General features: G+C 42.8%; 1 protein-coding gene across 7 annotated transcripts in view; it reads left to right on the top strand.

Moving 5' to 3' along the window:
* Positions 1-13,768, top strand: part of LIMA1 (LIM domain and actin binding 1) — a 106,078-nt gene that overhangs the window by 78,712 nt on the left and 13,598 nt on the right. For 4 of the 7 annotated variants that reach the window (XR_012420242.1, XM_074006819.1, XM_005570825.4 and 1 more), the window contains 3 exons: positions 1,500-1,607; positions 7,024-7,081; positions 10,616-10,725. Coding sequence is in view for 5 of the 7 variants with exons in the window: in XM_074006819.1 (XP_073862920.1) it covers positions 1,500-1,607; positions 7,024-7,081; positions 10,616-10,725 (276 nt within the window). In the remaining 2 variants the exon portion in view is untranslated. Of the gene's footprint in view, positions 1-1,499; positions 1,608-7,023; positions 7,082-10,612; positions 10,726-13,768 lie in introns of all 7 variants that reach the window. The other 3 variants (XR_012420241.1, XM_045365216.2, XM_005570823.4) reach the window with 1 other exon arrangement.

The raw sequence follows: 13,768 nt of genomic DNA, 5'->3' as shown, positions 1-13,768 counted from the left end.
CTCCTCACCATTTCTGTATTACAGTTCTCCTGCTCTGGAGATTTAAAGAGTTGAAAAGTCTTCAGGAATTCTTGTAAAAAGTATATTTTGTCTCATCCCCGAAGAATTTCCCAGGACCCTTAACAGAATATGGTTGTAACAAGGCACATACATACTCTCTGGCAGCAGTTCTGGAGGTGGGGCTTCCAGACGGGGTCAGGAATGAGTTGTTGGGCTATATAATGTTCTGCAGTGCTAGCTGCCAGCTTCTCCTCACAGCTGCACCTCCAGAGCTGTGGGCAGTAATCTGGAATACCATCCCTAGGTGACTAAGTCATACTCACATTCCTTTCATTGGCCCTGTGGCCATAAATTGTTTCCTCCCATGCCTAAAGAGTCACAGAGAACAAAAAAGTACTAGATTACTACATATTAACAGATCAGTGGTAGGAAATGTCTATAGTCATTGACCTCTATGTTGCTTTTATTTTATTTTTTTTTTTAATTTTGAGATGAAGTTTCGCTCTTGTTCCCCAGGCTGGAGTGCAATGGCGTGATCCCAGCTCACTGCAACCCCTGCCTCCCGAATTCAAGCGATTCTCCTGCCTCAGCCTCCTGAGTAGCTGGGATTACAGACATGTGCCACCACACCCGGCTAATTTTTTGTATTTTTAATAGTGATGAGGTTTCACCATGTTGGCCAGGCTGGTCTTGAACTCCTGACTTCAGGCGATCCACCCGCCTCAGCCTCCCAAAGTGCTGGAATTACAGGCGTGAGCCACTGCGCCCAGGCTCTATGTTGATTTTAGATATAATAGATGAAGTTAATTGTAATATTCGCCCCAGTGTCCTTGCAAGGAAAAAAATGCAATTTGCTTATTCCTTATGACAATAAAATGCATGCTTTTTTATGTTGAGGCTCTGTTATAAGAAGTAAAATAAATTATGTCTTTAGTACAATATATGAATTATATATGAAAAACATGTTTTTGAAAGTCCCACCAAAAAGGTTGCTTTATGGTATCATTAAATATAATTTCAGTTTTTATATGTATACATCATCCCTGTCTCTCTTTCCAGGCCGGGCATTTATATATGTATGGTCAGTATATTTTCTATTATTGGCACTTGGCATCTCCTTTCCCCTGCTCCAGAATGGTCTTTTCTGATAAAACTCACAAGCTTTGCATTACCACAAGCTCTGCTGCTAGAAGAGTGAATCACAAGAATGTTGTATGCTTGGGGTGTTCTGTGTGCCTGTGTTGATATGTCTGTATTCTAATGAGCAATCCAGTTTTACACTAGCCTACAGATATTTAACTCTGAGGTATGTGTCCACAAAGCTGCTTTTGTCATTTCACTAGTCAATGGGTTTTGCTTGTGAGAGTTAGGGGGTTGATTTGACCTGAGGCTTCTTAGAAGAATTTTTTAACATTCCAAGTTTATCTGATAGATGTGCTATGAAGAGAATAGAATGATGGGACTTTAAAAATTTTTTTACAGTTATTTTTATTTTGTAGAATGAGTTGAAAGCCAGTGGTGGCGAAATCAAAATTCATAAAATGGAGCAAAAGGAGAATGTGCCCCCAGGTCCTGAGGTCTGCATCACCCATCAGGAAGGGGAAAAGGTAGGTTGAAAAGTCTGACGTCCAGTTGCCAAGGAAGCATGTGTTCTAAATTAGGTGCTTGAAATTAGAAACAACTCTAACTCTAGGCTGTAGAGTGTCTGGGAATTTGGTAACAGCTGCCAGGACAGATTGTCATTTTTGCAGGTCACATAATTTCAGTTGAGGAGCTCTGCAACTTATAGCTGACCAAATAATGAACCTTCGTTGGAAAATTATTTTGTTCAGCAGATGCTCAGAAGGCAAAGAACTGAAGTGATTTTAAAGAATCTATTTGGAGGCTGGGCACAGTGGCTCACGCCTGTAATCCCAGCACTTTGGGAGGCCGAGGCAGGTGGATCACCTGAGGTCAGGAGTTCAAGACCAGCCTGGCCCACATGGTGAAACCCCGTCTCTACTAAAAATATAAATATTAGCCAGGTGTAGGGGTGCACACCCATAATCCCAGCTACTCAGGAGGCTGTGGCAGGAGAATCGCTTGAACCTGGGAGGTAGAGGTTGCAGTGAGCTGAGTGCACTGCACTCCAGCCTGGGTGACAGAGCAAGACTCTGTCTCAAAGATAAATAAATAAATAAAATAAAAATCTATTTGGGCCGAGTGTGGTGGCTCACGCCTGTAATCCCAGCACTTTGGGAGGCCAAGGCGGGCGGATCACCTGAGGTCGGGAGTTTGAGACAAGCCTGACCAATATGAGAAACCCCATCTCTACTAAAAATACACAAAATTAGCCAGGCATGGTAGTGCATGCCTGTAATCCCAGCTACTCAGAGGCTGAGACAGTTAAATCGCTTGAACCCAGGAGGCAGAGGTTGCAGTGGACTGAGGTCGTGCCCTTGCACTCTAGCCTAAGCAACAAGAGCGAAACTCCATCTCAAAAAAAAAAAAAAAAAAAAAAAATCTATTTGGGAGAGCATAGAGTCAGGGCAACTTGATTCCATGCTCCTGGGAAAAAAATTTACACAAATAAAAATATGTTTGATTAGAGATTATCTTCAGATACTCATATATTCTTAATTTAAGTAAACATTTAACACATTTTGTGCAAGAAAATCTTACTCTTTCACTCATAATAATATGAGTGAAATTTAATAATATTATTAAAGGCAGTCACTATGCTAAGTAAGCATAGGAAATAATAAGCTTAAAAACTTATTGACAAATCATTCCATGTGGTCTTTATGTGCAAGGCTAACTCTCTCCTTCCGCCTATCTCTCACTGCAGCCTGTGTGTACCTCATGCTCCAGCCAAGCCAGCAAACCTGTAATTCTGGCTGGGCACGGTCACTCACGGCTATAATCCCAGCACTTTGGGAAGCTGAGGCGGGTGGATCACGTGCGGTCAGCAGTTCAAGACCAGCCTGTAGAGGAGAGATTAATAAGAGGTCAGCTATCATAAAAATGTATGATAGGTGCTGTGAGGCTGTGAGAGGGTTATACAGGACCACAGAAGCTCAGAGTAAAGACATTTAACCTGACTTCCTCAAGAAGGTGATGTCTGAGCTGAGTCTTGACGAATGTGTGGAAGTATGCCAAGTGAGTGAGGGGAAGGTTGAGTTAGAAATAGAAGGATATTCCAGACACATACAACAGAGATTTGGAAACCAGAGATGATGGCTTACTGAGGAATTACAGGGATTGTTTGTTTGTTTGTTTGTTTGGAGATGGAGTCTTGCTCTGTCACCCAGGCTGGAGTGCAGTGGCGTGATCTCGGCTCACTACAACCTCTGCCTCCCAGGTTCAAGCGATTCTCCTGCCTCAGCCTCCCGAGTAACTGGGATTACGTGTGCACACCACCATGTCTGACTAATTTTTTGTATTTTTAGTAGAGATGGGGTTTCACCATGTTGGCCAGGCTGGTCTTGAACTCCTGACGTCACGTGATCCGCCCGCCTCAGCTTCCCAAAGTGCTGGGATTATAGCTGTGAGCCACCGTGCCTGGCCAGAATTACAGGTTTGCTGGCTTGGCTGGAGCGTGAGGTACACATAGGCTGCGGTGAGAGATAGGCGGAAGGAGAGGGCTAGGGTAAGGCCTGGAAAATCTTTATATGCCACCCTTAAGGGTTTGGATGTAGTGCAGCAGGGGAAAGCCGCTAAAAGATTTTAAGCAAATCACATTTGTGTGTTACATATTTATCATTAGATGAATGGCTTAATTGAAATAAGTAACAATATTTATGTCAGGGGAATTATCATGTTCTCTACCATTGTCCATTGCCCAGTCCTTTTAATCTTTCAGTCAATATGATAATCAAATGTTAGATGAGGAGAAAGGGTTTTCAAATCTATTACAGTGATTTAATCTTAGGAGAAAAGCCATTGCTTCTGTTATACATATTGACACCCTTCACGCCATTCTTCCAAAAGATATGGAGATCATTAAAATGGGTTAAGAGCAACAATTCTCAAGCTTAGTTGGAATTTGTATTTTAAAAATTTTTTTAGAGACGAGGTCTTCCTCTATCACCCAGGCTGGAGTGCAGTAGTATGATCATAGCTCACTGTAGCCTCCAACTCCTGGGCTCAGGGAATCTTCCTGCCTCAGCCTCCCAAGTGGCTGGGACTATAGATGTGCACCACCACGCCTATATTTTTATCTTTTTTTTTTGTAGAGACAGGGTTTCACTATAATTCTCAGAATGGTCTCAAACTTCCGGCTTCAAGCGATCCCCCCAGCCTCAGCCTCCCAAAGTGCTGGAAGTACAGGCGTGAACCACTGCGCCCTGTCTCAAACTTATTTGACTACAACAGACTTTACAAAGTAGGATGGTATATTGTCAGAATACTAACAGGAACTCATGAGATATACTACACACTTGAATCAAAGCAGACCCACAGAAAAATGGTCTCAGACTGATGGCTACAACATTTGATTCAAAGACCAGAACAGAAAAAATATATATATTAGAATAAATTAGTTTATTTTATAAAAACATCACAAATGTATGTTGGAATAACAAGACAAAATACTTGGCAGCCATGTGTTACGTGATCCTATAGTCCCCCATAAATTGCATATATCCTTGCAACAGTGGACTCAGGCATTAGCCCATGAGGCACATGCCATGTATTAAGTTAATTATCTTGTTAAACTGTCTGTTTTCTCATGTTTTAAATGGGAGATTATTTCTTAAGAATAACTGACTAAATATTTTTGAAGTTTTTCTTATATACTTAAAAAAAATTGGAAATTTTTAGAGAAAAATATTCCCAGTGTTGAAATATCTCCATCTTTATCCCAGGAGTGTAGTTTGGGAAACAGTCATTTGGGAAATAATGCTTGAATTGTCCCTGTATCTAAATTCATGTTTCCTTCTTCATTGTCTTCATGCTGATTTGAAACTGGAACTCTGAACTGAACTGGAAGATTAGAACATTTTAATTATAGCCTAAAAGGACATTAGTGCAATTGTGAATCATGAAGTGGGTGGGGAAGAAAGGAGGTAAAGACAATACATATTCTTCAAGCACATGCTGTAGGTTTACAAACCCTCAGCTGCCTTAAAATTCGCAATATTTTTCAGACCCTTAGCTATCCTTTTGGCTGTTTGCCTAGCTTTTGTTAACCAATACCTAAGTGTTATTTGAACTTCAGCTTATTAAAAAAAAAGGACATTTGCCTGGCAAGGTGGCTCACGCCTGTAATCCTAGCACTTTGGGAACTCAAGGTGGGCAGATCGCCTGAGGTCAGGAGTCTGAGACCATCCTGGCCAACATAGTGAAACCCTACTCTACTAAAAATACAAAAATTAGCCAGGTGTGGTGATGGGCACCTGTAACCCCAGCTACTCGGGAGGCTGAGGCAGGAGAATCACTTGAACCCAGGAGGCAGAGGTTGCAGTGAGCTGAGATTGCACCGTTGGATTCCAGCCTTGCAACAGAGCAAGACTCCATTAAAAAAAAAAAAAAAAGTTTACCTCACGGTTTCTTTTTTTTTTTTTTTTTTTTTTTTTTTGAGACAGAGTCTTGCTCTGTCGCCCAGGCTGGGGTGCAGTGGCCGGATCTCAGCTCACTGCAAGCTCCGCCTCCCGGGTTTAGACCATTCTCCTGCCTCAGCCTCCCGAGTAGCTGGGACTACAGGCGCCCGCCACCTCGCCCGGCTAGTTTTTTGTATTTTTTTAGTAGAGACGGGGTTTCACCGTGTTAGCCAGGATGGTCTCGATCTCCTGACCTCGTGATCCGCCCATCTCGGCCTCCCAAAGTGCTGGGATTACAGGCTTGAGCCACCGTGCCCGGCCAACCTCACGGTTTCAAGGTGACCAAATTAGAAGTGAGAGAAGAACATCCTGGGATGGAGGTACCTACTAATTCTCAAGAACGGAAGAGCTTTTTGTAGGCATGCCCAACTTTCAGAAAATTTATTTCATATCATTTGATAAAATAGCACATTTGTAAGGTGATCAGTTGAATACCTGGCACATAGTAAACACCCAATCAATGCTGGCTGTAATTATACCGGTTTATTTTATGCCATGTCAGAATTCCTGTAATGAAGAGAGTAGCAGAAAAAATGACCATGCTGAAATTCAGATGCAGTCAGCCAGCAACTTAATCTTCATTGTAAATCTATTCAGTTTGTCAGACATCCTGATAAAAACACTCAGCATTGCCCATAAAATCCATGGCATCTGAATAAAAGGAAATTATGTGAAGAGTGCACATTGGGTCACCTGTGGACTCTTCATGATTTTGGATGTGGAGTAAGATACCAGGAAGGCGTGGGGGCCAGTAGAAAGGAGGGGAGAGCTCTAATAGAGAGTTCTTTTATTTAAATTTGATAGCTTTTGGGAAAATGATATAAACACCTGTACGTAAGATCTGCCATCCTGTTAAACATTGCCATTTTGAGACTGGGATTAAAAGGGAAACTGTCCTCGAAGATAATACTGAGGTTAGTTTTAGGTAAATTTGTTTTATAACTATCAAAAGGTCTTCTATATGGGCAAGTTCGTTTCAGCAGGATGTAGTTGGTTGGGAAATAAGAATTAGGAAAATTTAAAAATAAGAATAGTTCCTAAATTTAAATATTCTACCTTTCCTTGGAGTGAGTTATGGTTATATGGTGAGGAGCTTTGCTCTCCTTGATAGAGGGCTTTGTTTTGCTTTGTTTTTTGAGAGCGGAAAAATATGGTTTAGAAGTTGTTTTATAAAGGGAGATGATGCACACTTTTGGCAGTTGAGTGCAGTCTGTTTCTCGGGTTACTCTGTAATTGAGAGGCATGTTAATATCCTCATAAAAGACATTTTGCTGCCTCTTGTTTAAATGCTCAGCTGTTCTGGTGCCCGTTATTTCCCCCAGGCAGCCAGTGACTGACTGGAGTCAGCAGGTTTTTATGGTATTAACAGCAGTTTGCTCTTTTATTTTTAATATGACTCTTAATCCCCCCCACACACCTTTTTTTTTTTTTTTTTTTTTTGTAGATTTCTGCAACTGAGAATAGCCTGGCAGTCCGTTCCATCCCTGCTGAAGATGACTCCCGTAAGCATTCTTTCTTAGATCTGGAGGATGAGGTCCTTGTTTTCTATCTGTATTTGGTTCAGGAGTGTTCCCATTACTGTCACTGCTGAGAACATACTAAATCCTCTACTTGCATTTGAGGGCTGATGCTTGAATATCCTTTACACACTTCATGGCTTAGAGAGAAGTTAAATTCAATTAAATATAGTTAACTTGGGACAAACTGAATACTTGTAATGCTTCTCTCATTGAATTTATCCTACTTTTTGAACCAAACCCTTTCAGAGTTAAAGCTGTGTAAACTGATTTTGAAGTTTCATTTTAACAGAAGTTTGGCCAGTACAGATTTTATTCATTTATAATGTTATTCATAAATACCTATTCTTTAGTGAATAAGTATTTGAATAATCTGTTAAAGATATATTTTTTCCCTGTTTATCTAAATGTATATTATAGTCAACCTCCTAGCCAGGTTCTAGGGATTTTCCTGCTGACAGTGAATTTTGTCACCTTTCATTCTATTTTAGAGTCATTTTGAGCCTCCCTTTTCCCAAAGACAAAAATGTGTTGTGTTTTTTTGTTTTGTTTTGTTTTTTTACTTGACTATGTCCATTTTTGATTCTGATTTTCAGTATAACTTTTTATTTTCATTTTTTAGAGACAGGGTCTCGTTCTGTTGCCCAGGCTGGAGTGCAGTGGTGTGATCATAGCTCCCTGCTGCTTCAAACTCCTGGGCTCAAGCAGTCCTCTTACCTCAGCCTCCCAAATAACTAGGACTGCAGGCACACACCACCATACCCAGCTAATTTTTTTTTTTTGAGGGAGTCTCGCTGTGTCACCCAGGTTGGAGTACAGTGGCGCGATCTCGGCTCACTGTAACCTCCCTCTCCCAGGTTCAAGCGATTCTCCTGTCTCAGCTTCCTGAGTAGCTGGGTACCTACTCACTGAGTACCTCCTCACTGAGTACCTACAAGCGTACATCACCATGCCTGGCTAATTTTTTGTATTTTAGTAGAGACGGGGATTCACCCTGTTGCCCAGGCTGGTCTTGAATTCCTGAGCTCAGGCAATTCACCTGCCTCGGCCTCACAAAGTGCTAGGATGACAGGCGTGAGCCACCGCGCCTGGCCGTACCCAGCCGTAACCAGCTAATTTTTAAATATTTTTGTAGAGAAAAGGTCTCACTGTGTTGCCCAGGCTGGTCTCCAACTCCTGACCTCAAGCAACCCTCCCACTGCAGCCTGTCAAAGTGTTGAGATTACGGGCATGAGCCACTGTGCCCAGCCAATTTAAAAATATATGTTGCTGGGCCAGGTGCAGTGGCTTACACCTGTAATTTCAGCACTTTGGGAGGCCTAGGTGGGTGGATCACTTGAGGTCAGGAATTCAAGACAAGCCTGGCCAATATGGTGAAACCCTGGCTCTACTGAAAATACAAAAATTAGCTGGGCGTGGTGGCGGGCGCCTGTAATCCCAGCTACTCAGGAGACTGAGGCAGGAGAATTGCTTGAACCTGGGAGGTGGAGGTTGCAGTGAGCCGAGATCGCACCATTGCACTCCAGCCTGGGCTGCAGAGCAAGACTCCAACTCAAAACAACAACAACAACAACAACAAAATATATATATATATATATATGTCACTGGCCCGGCACGGTGGCTCACACCTGTAATCCCAGCACTTTGGAAGGCCGAGGCGGGCAGATCACCTGAGGTCAGGAGTTCAAGACCAGCCTGGTCAACGTGGTGAAACCCCATCTCTATTAAAAACACAAAAAGTTAGCTGGGTGTGGTGGTGGGTGCCTGTAGTCCCAGCTACTCAGGAGGCTCAGGCAAGAGAATTGCTTGAACCCAGGAGGCGGAGGCTGCGGTGAGCCAAGATCATGCCACTGCACTCCAGCCTGGGCAGCAGAGTGCAAATCCATCTAAAAAAAAAAAATATATATATATATATATATATGTTTCCTGGCGCTGTGGCTCATGCCTGTAATCTTTGGGAGGCTGAGGCAGGCGGTTTGCTTGAGCTCAGGAGTTGGAGACCAGCTTGGGCAACATGGTGAAGCCCTGTCTCTACCAAAAGTACCAAAACTTAGCTGGGCGTAGTGGCGTGCATCTGTGGTCCCAGCTATTAGGGAGGCTGAGGCAGGAGGATCACTTGAGCCCAGGAGGCAGAGGTTGCAGTGAGCAAAGATCATGCCACTGCACTCCAGCCTGGGTGACAGAGTGAGACTCTGTCTGAAAAAATATATATATATATATATGTGTGTGTATATATATGTATCATATATATGTATATATGTATCATATATGTGTATATATGTATCATATATATGTGTGTATATATGTATCATATATATATGAATTTCTTGTAGGTCACAAGACAAAAAAGAAAAATATATATATTTGGATTTCTAGCGTCTCCCCAGGCTAATTAGTTTAGTGGACACTGAAAACCCCACAACTAAAATAGAATTATGAATTAAACAGATCTCTAGTAAATCCTACCTTAAAATTTCGGAGAAAAACTCAGCTGGGTGCAGTGGCTCACACCTGTAATCCCAGCACCTTGGGAGGCCGAGGCGGGCGGATCACGAGGTCAGAAGGTCGAGACCATCCTGGTTAACACGGTGAAACCCCGTCTCTACTAAAAACACAAAAAGAAATTAGCCGGGCGCGGTGGCGGCCCCTGTAGTCCCAGCTACTCGGGAGGCTGAGGCAGGAGAATGGCCGGAACCCGGGAGGTGGAGCTTGCAGTGATCCGAGATCGCGCCACTCACTCCAGCCTGGGTGACAGAGCGAGACTCCGTCTCAAAAAAAAAAAAAAAGAAAAACTCCTTCTGCTTGAATCCAGAAACATTCTTTTTTTGCAATCATTTTTCTTGGACTAGAAATGTTTCTGAGTTTTGACTAGGTTTATGAAACATTTTTTTGAAAAATAAGCCTTAATATTTTAGTACTTTGTTGACTCACCTCTTCACTTTGGCAGGAAAGTAACTCATGGAGTTGGAACTTCAATGATTATGAAAAAAACTTCATGGAGCCCTTTTCCATAATCTTCATCCATGGATATCTGCTATAGAACTGACCAAAAACACAGTATCAGGTTACATGCATATACAAATGCACACACACACACACACACAGTGCAAAATTTCTGCCCTCACATTTCCCCCTTTTTCCAACTTCAGTTGAAACACTTCAGAAGAAGTTATTAGGAATGTTAATGACCAAAAGGACATCCAAGTCTATAAATGGCCTTTAAAAATGACAAATGGTACAAGGAAGAAAGTTCTTTATACAGAGTGGTTTGGATTTCTGCTACGTGTGGCAGAGGGTAAGAAAGCCTCCTCACTGAGAACCTGATTTCTGACAGGACCAGAGAAAACCTGAGCCATAGTTGTTAGTGTTCGAATATTCTTCAACAGAAAAGCAGTGTTTTTCCTGGTGTTGGAAGGATCTGTCATTAATGGAAGTGCCCAAACTTTGCTTTTCGAAAGAACGCTTTCTAAGACATCCCATGAGATACTGTAAAATATCTTCCTTTTGTAACTCAAGCAGGTGACTCCCAGGTTAAGAGTGAGATTGAACAGCCTGTCCATCCCAAGCCACTAAGTCCAGATGCCAGAGCCTCCAGTCTTTCTGAAAGTTCTCCTCCCAAAGCAATAAAGGTATGATGGCAATTTCTCTCTGAGCCTTTGGACATTGGTCTACTGGTAGAGCTAATTGTACCTTTTATGATGATGATGTTGATTATAACCTGGTTTTGCTTTCCTGGGGATGATAATGCCACAGAAGAGCACACTGAAGCCAGTCACTTTCCCTGGAAATCTTGCTGCCTCTGCTCAGGTCTTTGGCCCAGGAGCGAGAAGGCTCACTAATGACTCTCAGTTTGAAATCTGGAAAACTCATGAAAGTTTTAAGAAAACCTGAAGTTAAACAAAATAATGTGATTTTTTAATATTTTTGTTTTTGTTTGTTTATTATTACTACCTTTTTTTTTTTTTTTGAGAGAGTCTTGCTCTGTCACCCAGACTGGAGTGCAGTGGCATGATCTCGGCTCACTGCAACCTCCGCCTGCCAGGTTCAAGCAGTTCTCCTGTCTCAGCCTCCCAAGTAGCTGGGATTACAGGCATGCGCCACCATGCCCGGCTAATTTTTTTGTATTTTTTTGGTAGAGACAGGATTTCACCATGTTGGCCAGGCTGGTCTCGAACTCCTGACCTTGTGATCCGCCTGCCTTAGCCTCCCAAAGTGCTGGGATTACAGGTGTGAACCACCACACCTGTAATTTGTTTGTTTTTGTTTTTGTTTTGTTTTGTTTGTTTTTGTTTTTGTTTTGTTTTGTTGAGACAGGGTCTTGCTCTGTTGCTCAGGCTGGAGTATGGTGGTGTGATCATGGCTCACTGCAGCCTTGACTTCCCAGGCTCATGCATTCCTCCTGTCTCAGCCTCCTGAGTAGCTAGAACTATAGGCATATGCCACCTTGCCTTGCCTTTTTTTTTTTTTTTTTTAAGAGATGTGGTTTTTCCATGTTTCCCAGGCTGGTCTCAAACTCCAGAGCTTGGGTGATCTGCCTGCCTTGGCCTCCCAAAGTGCTGGGATGGGATTATAGGCGTGAGCCACTGCCCAGCCAGGAAAAATCTGTTCAACTAAAATCAGCACATTCGACGAGATGTGCAATTTCACCTTAAAGATAGTGGCTTCCTGATCTGCAGAGCTTGACCTTAACCTGATTAGTGGTTAGCTTTTTTTTTTTTTTTTGAGACAGGGTGTCACTTTGTCACCCAGGCTGGAGTCCAGTGGTGTGATCACAGCTTACTGCAGCCTCCATCTCCTGAGCTCAAGCCATCCTCCCGAGTAGCTGAGACTATAGGCGCATGCCACCACACCCAGCTAATATATTTTTTACATTTGTATGGGGATGGGGTCTCACTATGTTGCCCGAGCTGGTTTTGAACTTTTGGCCTCAAGTAATCCCCCACCTTGGCCTCCCAAAATGCTGGGATTACAGGCATGAGCCACCAAACCCACCTGGCCCTGTTGTTCCTACTTTTTTTTTTTTTTAAGGACCTGGTGTTTAAACAATGTCATTAACATTTTTAACAAAAGAATGTGTCCACTGGAATGGGGGCTGGCCAGCCCATTTTCTGTAAAAAAAAAAAAAAAAAAAAAAAAAAAAATGAGGCCACGTGTGGTGGCTCACACCTGTAATCCCAGCACTTTGGGAGGCTGAGGCAGGCAGATCACCTGAGGTCAGGAGTTCAAGACCAGCCTGAACAACATGGAGAAACCCCGTCTCTACTAAAAATACAAAAAAAAAAAAAAAAAAAGGACATTCAAGCAACACTTATACTAAGGGTGTAATATTAGATATTAAGAATTGAGGCCGGGTGCAGTGACTCACAGCTATAATCCCAGCACTTTGGGAGGCTGAGGCGGGCAGATCACGAGGTCAGGAGTCTGAGACCAGCCTGGCCAACATGGTGAAACCCGGTCTCTAAAAATACAAAAATTAGCTGGGCACAGTAGTGCGTGCCTGTAGTCCCAGCTACTCAGGAGGCTGAGGCAGGATAATCGCTTGAACCTGGGAAGCAGAGGTTGCAGTGAGCCAAGATCGCACCACTGCTCTCCAGCCTGGGTGACAAAGTGAGATTCCATCTCAAAAAAAAAAAAAAAAAAAAAAAAGAATTGAATGGTCCGGGCATGGTGGCTCATGCCTATAATCTCAGCACCTTGGGAGGCCCAGGTGGGTGGATCATGAGGTCAAGAGTTTGGGACCAGCCTGGCCAACATGGTGAAAGCCAAAGCCCGTCTCTACTAAGAATACAAAAATTAGCTGAGCCTGGTGGCAGGCACCTGTAATCTCAGCTACTCGGGAGGCTGAGGCAGGAGAATTGCTTGAACCCAGGAGGTGGGGGTTGCAGTGAGCCGAGATCATGCCACTGCACTCCAGCCTGGGTGACAGAGCTACACTCCTCGATCTATGATCTGCTTTTATTACCCAAGTTTTAAAAGTCGTCTTTTCATCTTCTATGGGCAAACATATTCCCATAAAAATAAGCCAAAAATGTTTATTAAAAATGTCAAAACTTATTTTAGGTTTGTTAGCTGACTTTTTTTAATTGACTAGCTTGCTAATGAGGGGCTACTTCACCCACTTGAATTACCTACACTTCTTTAGTGTCTTTCTCCTCTAGTGCTCTCTTAAGTAGCAGGGTTGTGTTTCAAAAGTTTTAACATTTGAAACTCAATAAATAGAATGAGTTGTAAGGTGGTATGTGCTGCTCCCAACTCATGCTCACATCTGCCGTGCTTCTGCCTCTGACTGTGAGCATGATTGGTCCACAGCTGAAAGTCTTACTGCACACAAACCATAAAGAGGAGGGGAGATCAGGGAGGGTTTGGAACAAAAGGAGGAAAGGGGAGAACCCAGGATTTAAAGGGTGGATTTAAAAGGTGAGCAAGGTGAAAAAGATAAACATGAAAATTTTAAAGGAGGCAGAGATTTATGAGAAGAATAAGGTTTATTGAAAAGGAACAAAAGGTAAAGAAAGCAGAAAGAGAAAGCAAGTCCAAGAAGAACGGGCAGGATCATGGTGATTGAATCTGCACGTGTGCTCCACATGGCTGTGTTCTGGCCTTGAAGGTTGGCTGATGCTGCCATCAGCACTTTCTCTGTCAGAATATGGAGTCTCACAAAGTAGCAGATCC

Source organism: Macaca fascicularis, chromosome 11 (assembly GCF_037993035.2).
Source record: "Macaca fascicularis isolate 582-1 chromosome 11, T2T-MFA8v1.1".
Taxonomy (NCBI): domain Eukaryota; kingdom Metazoa; phylum Chordata; class Mammalia; order Primates; family Cercopithecidae; genus Macaca; species Macaca fascicularis.
Note: the sequence above shows the minus strand (reverse complement) of the source record. Positions and strands in the feature narration are given on the sequence as shown.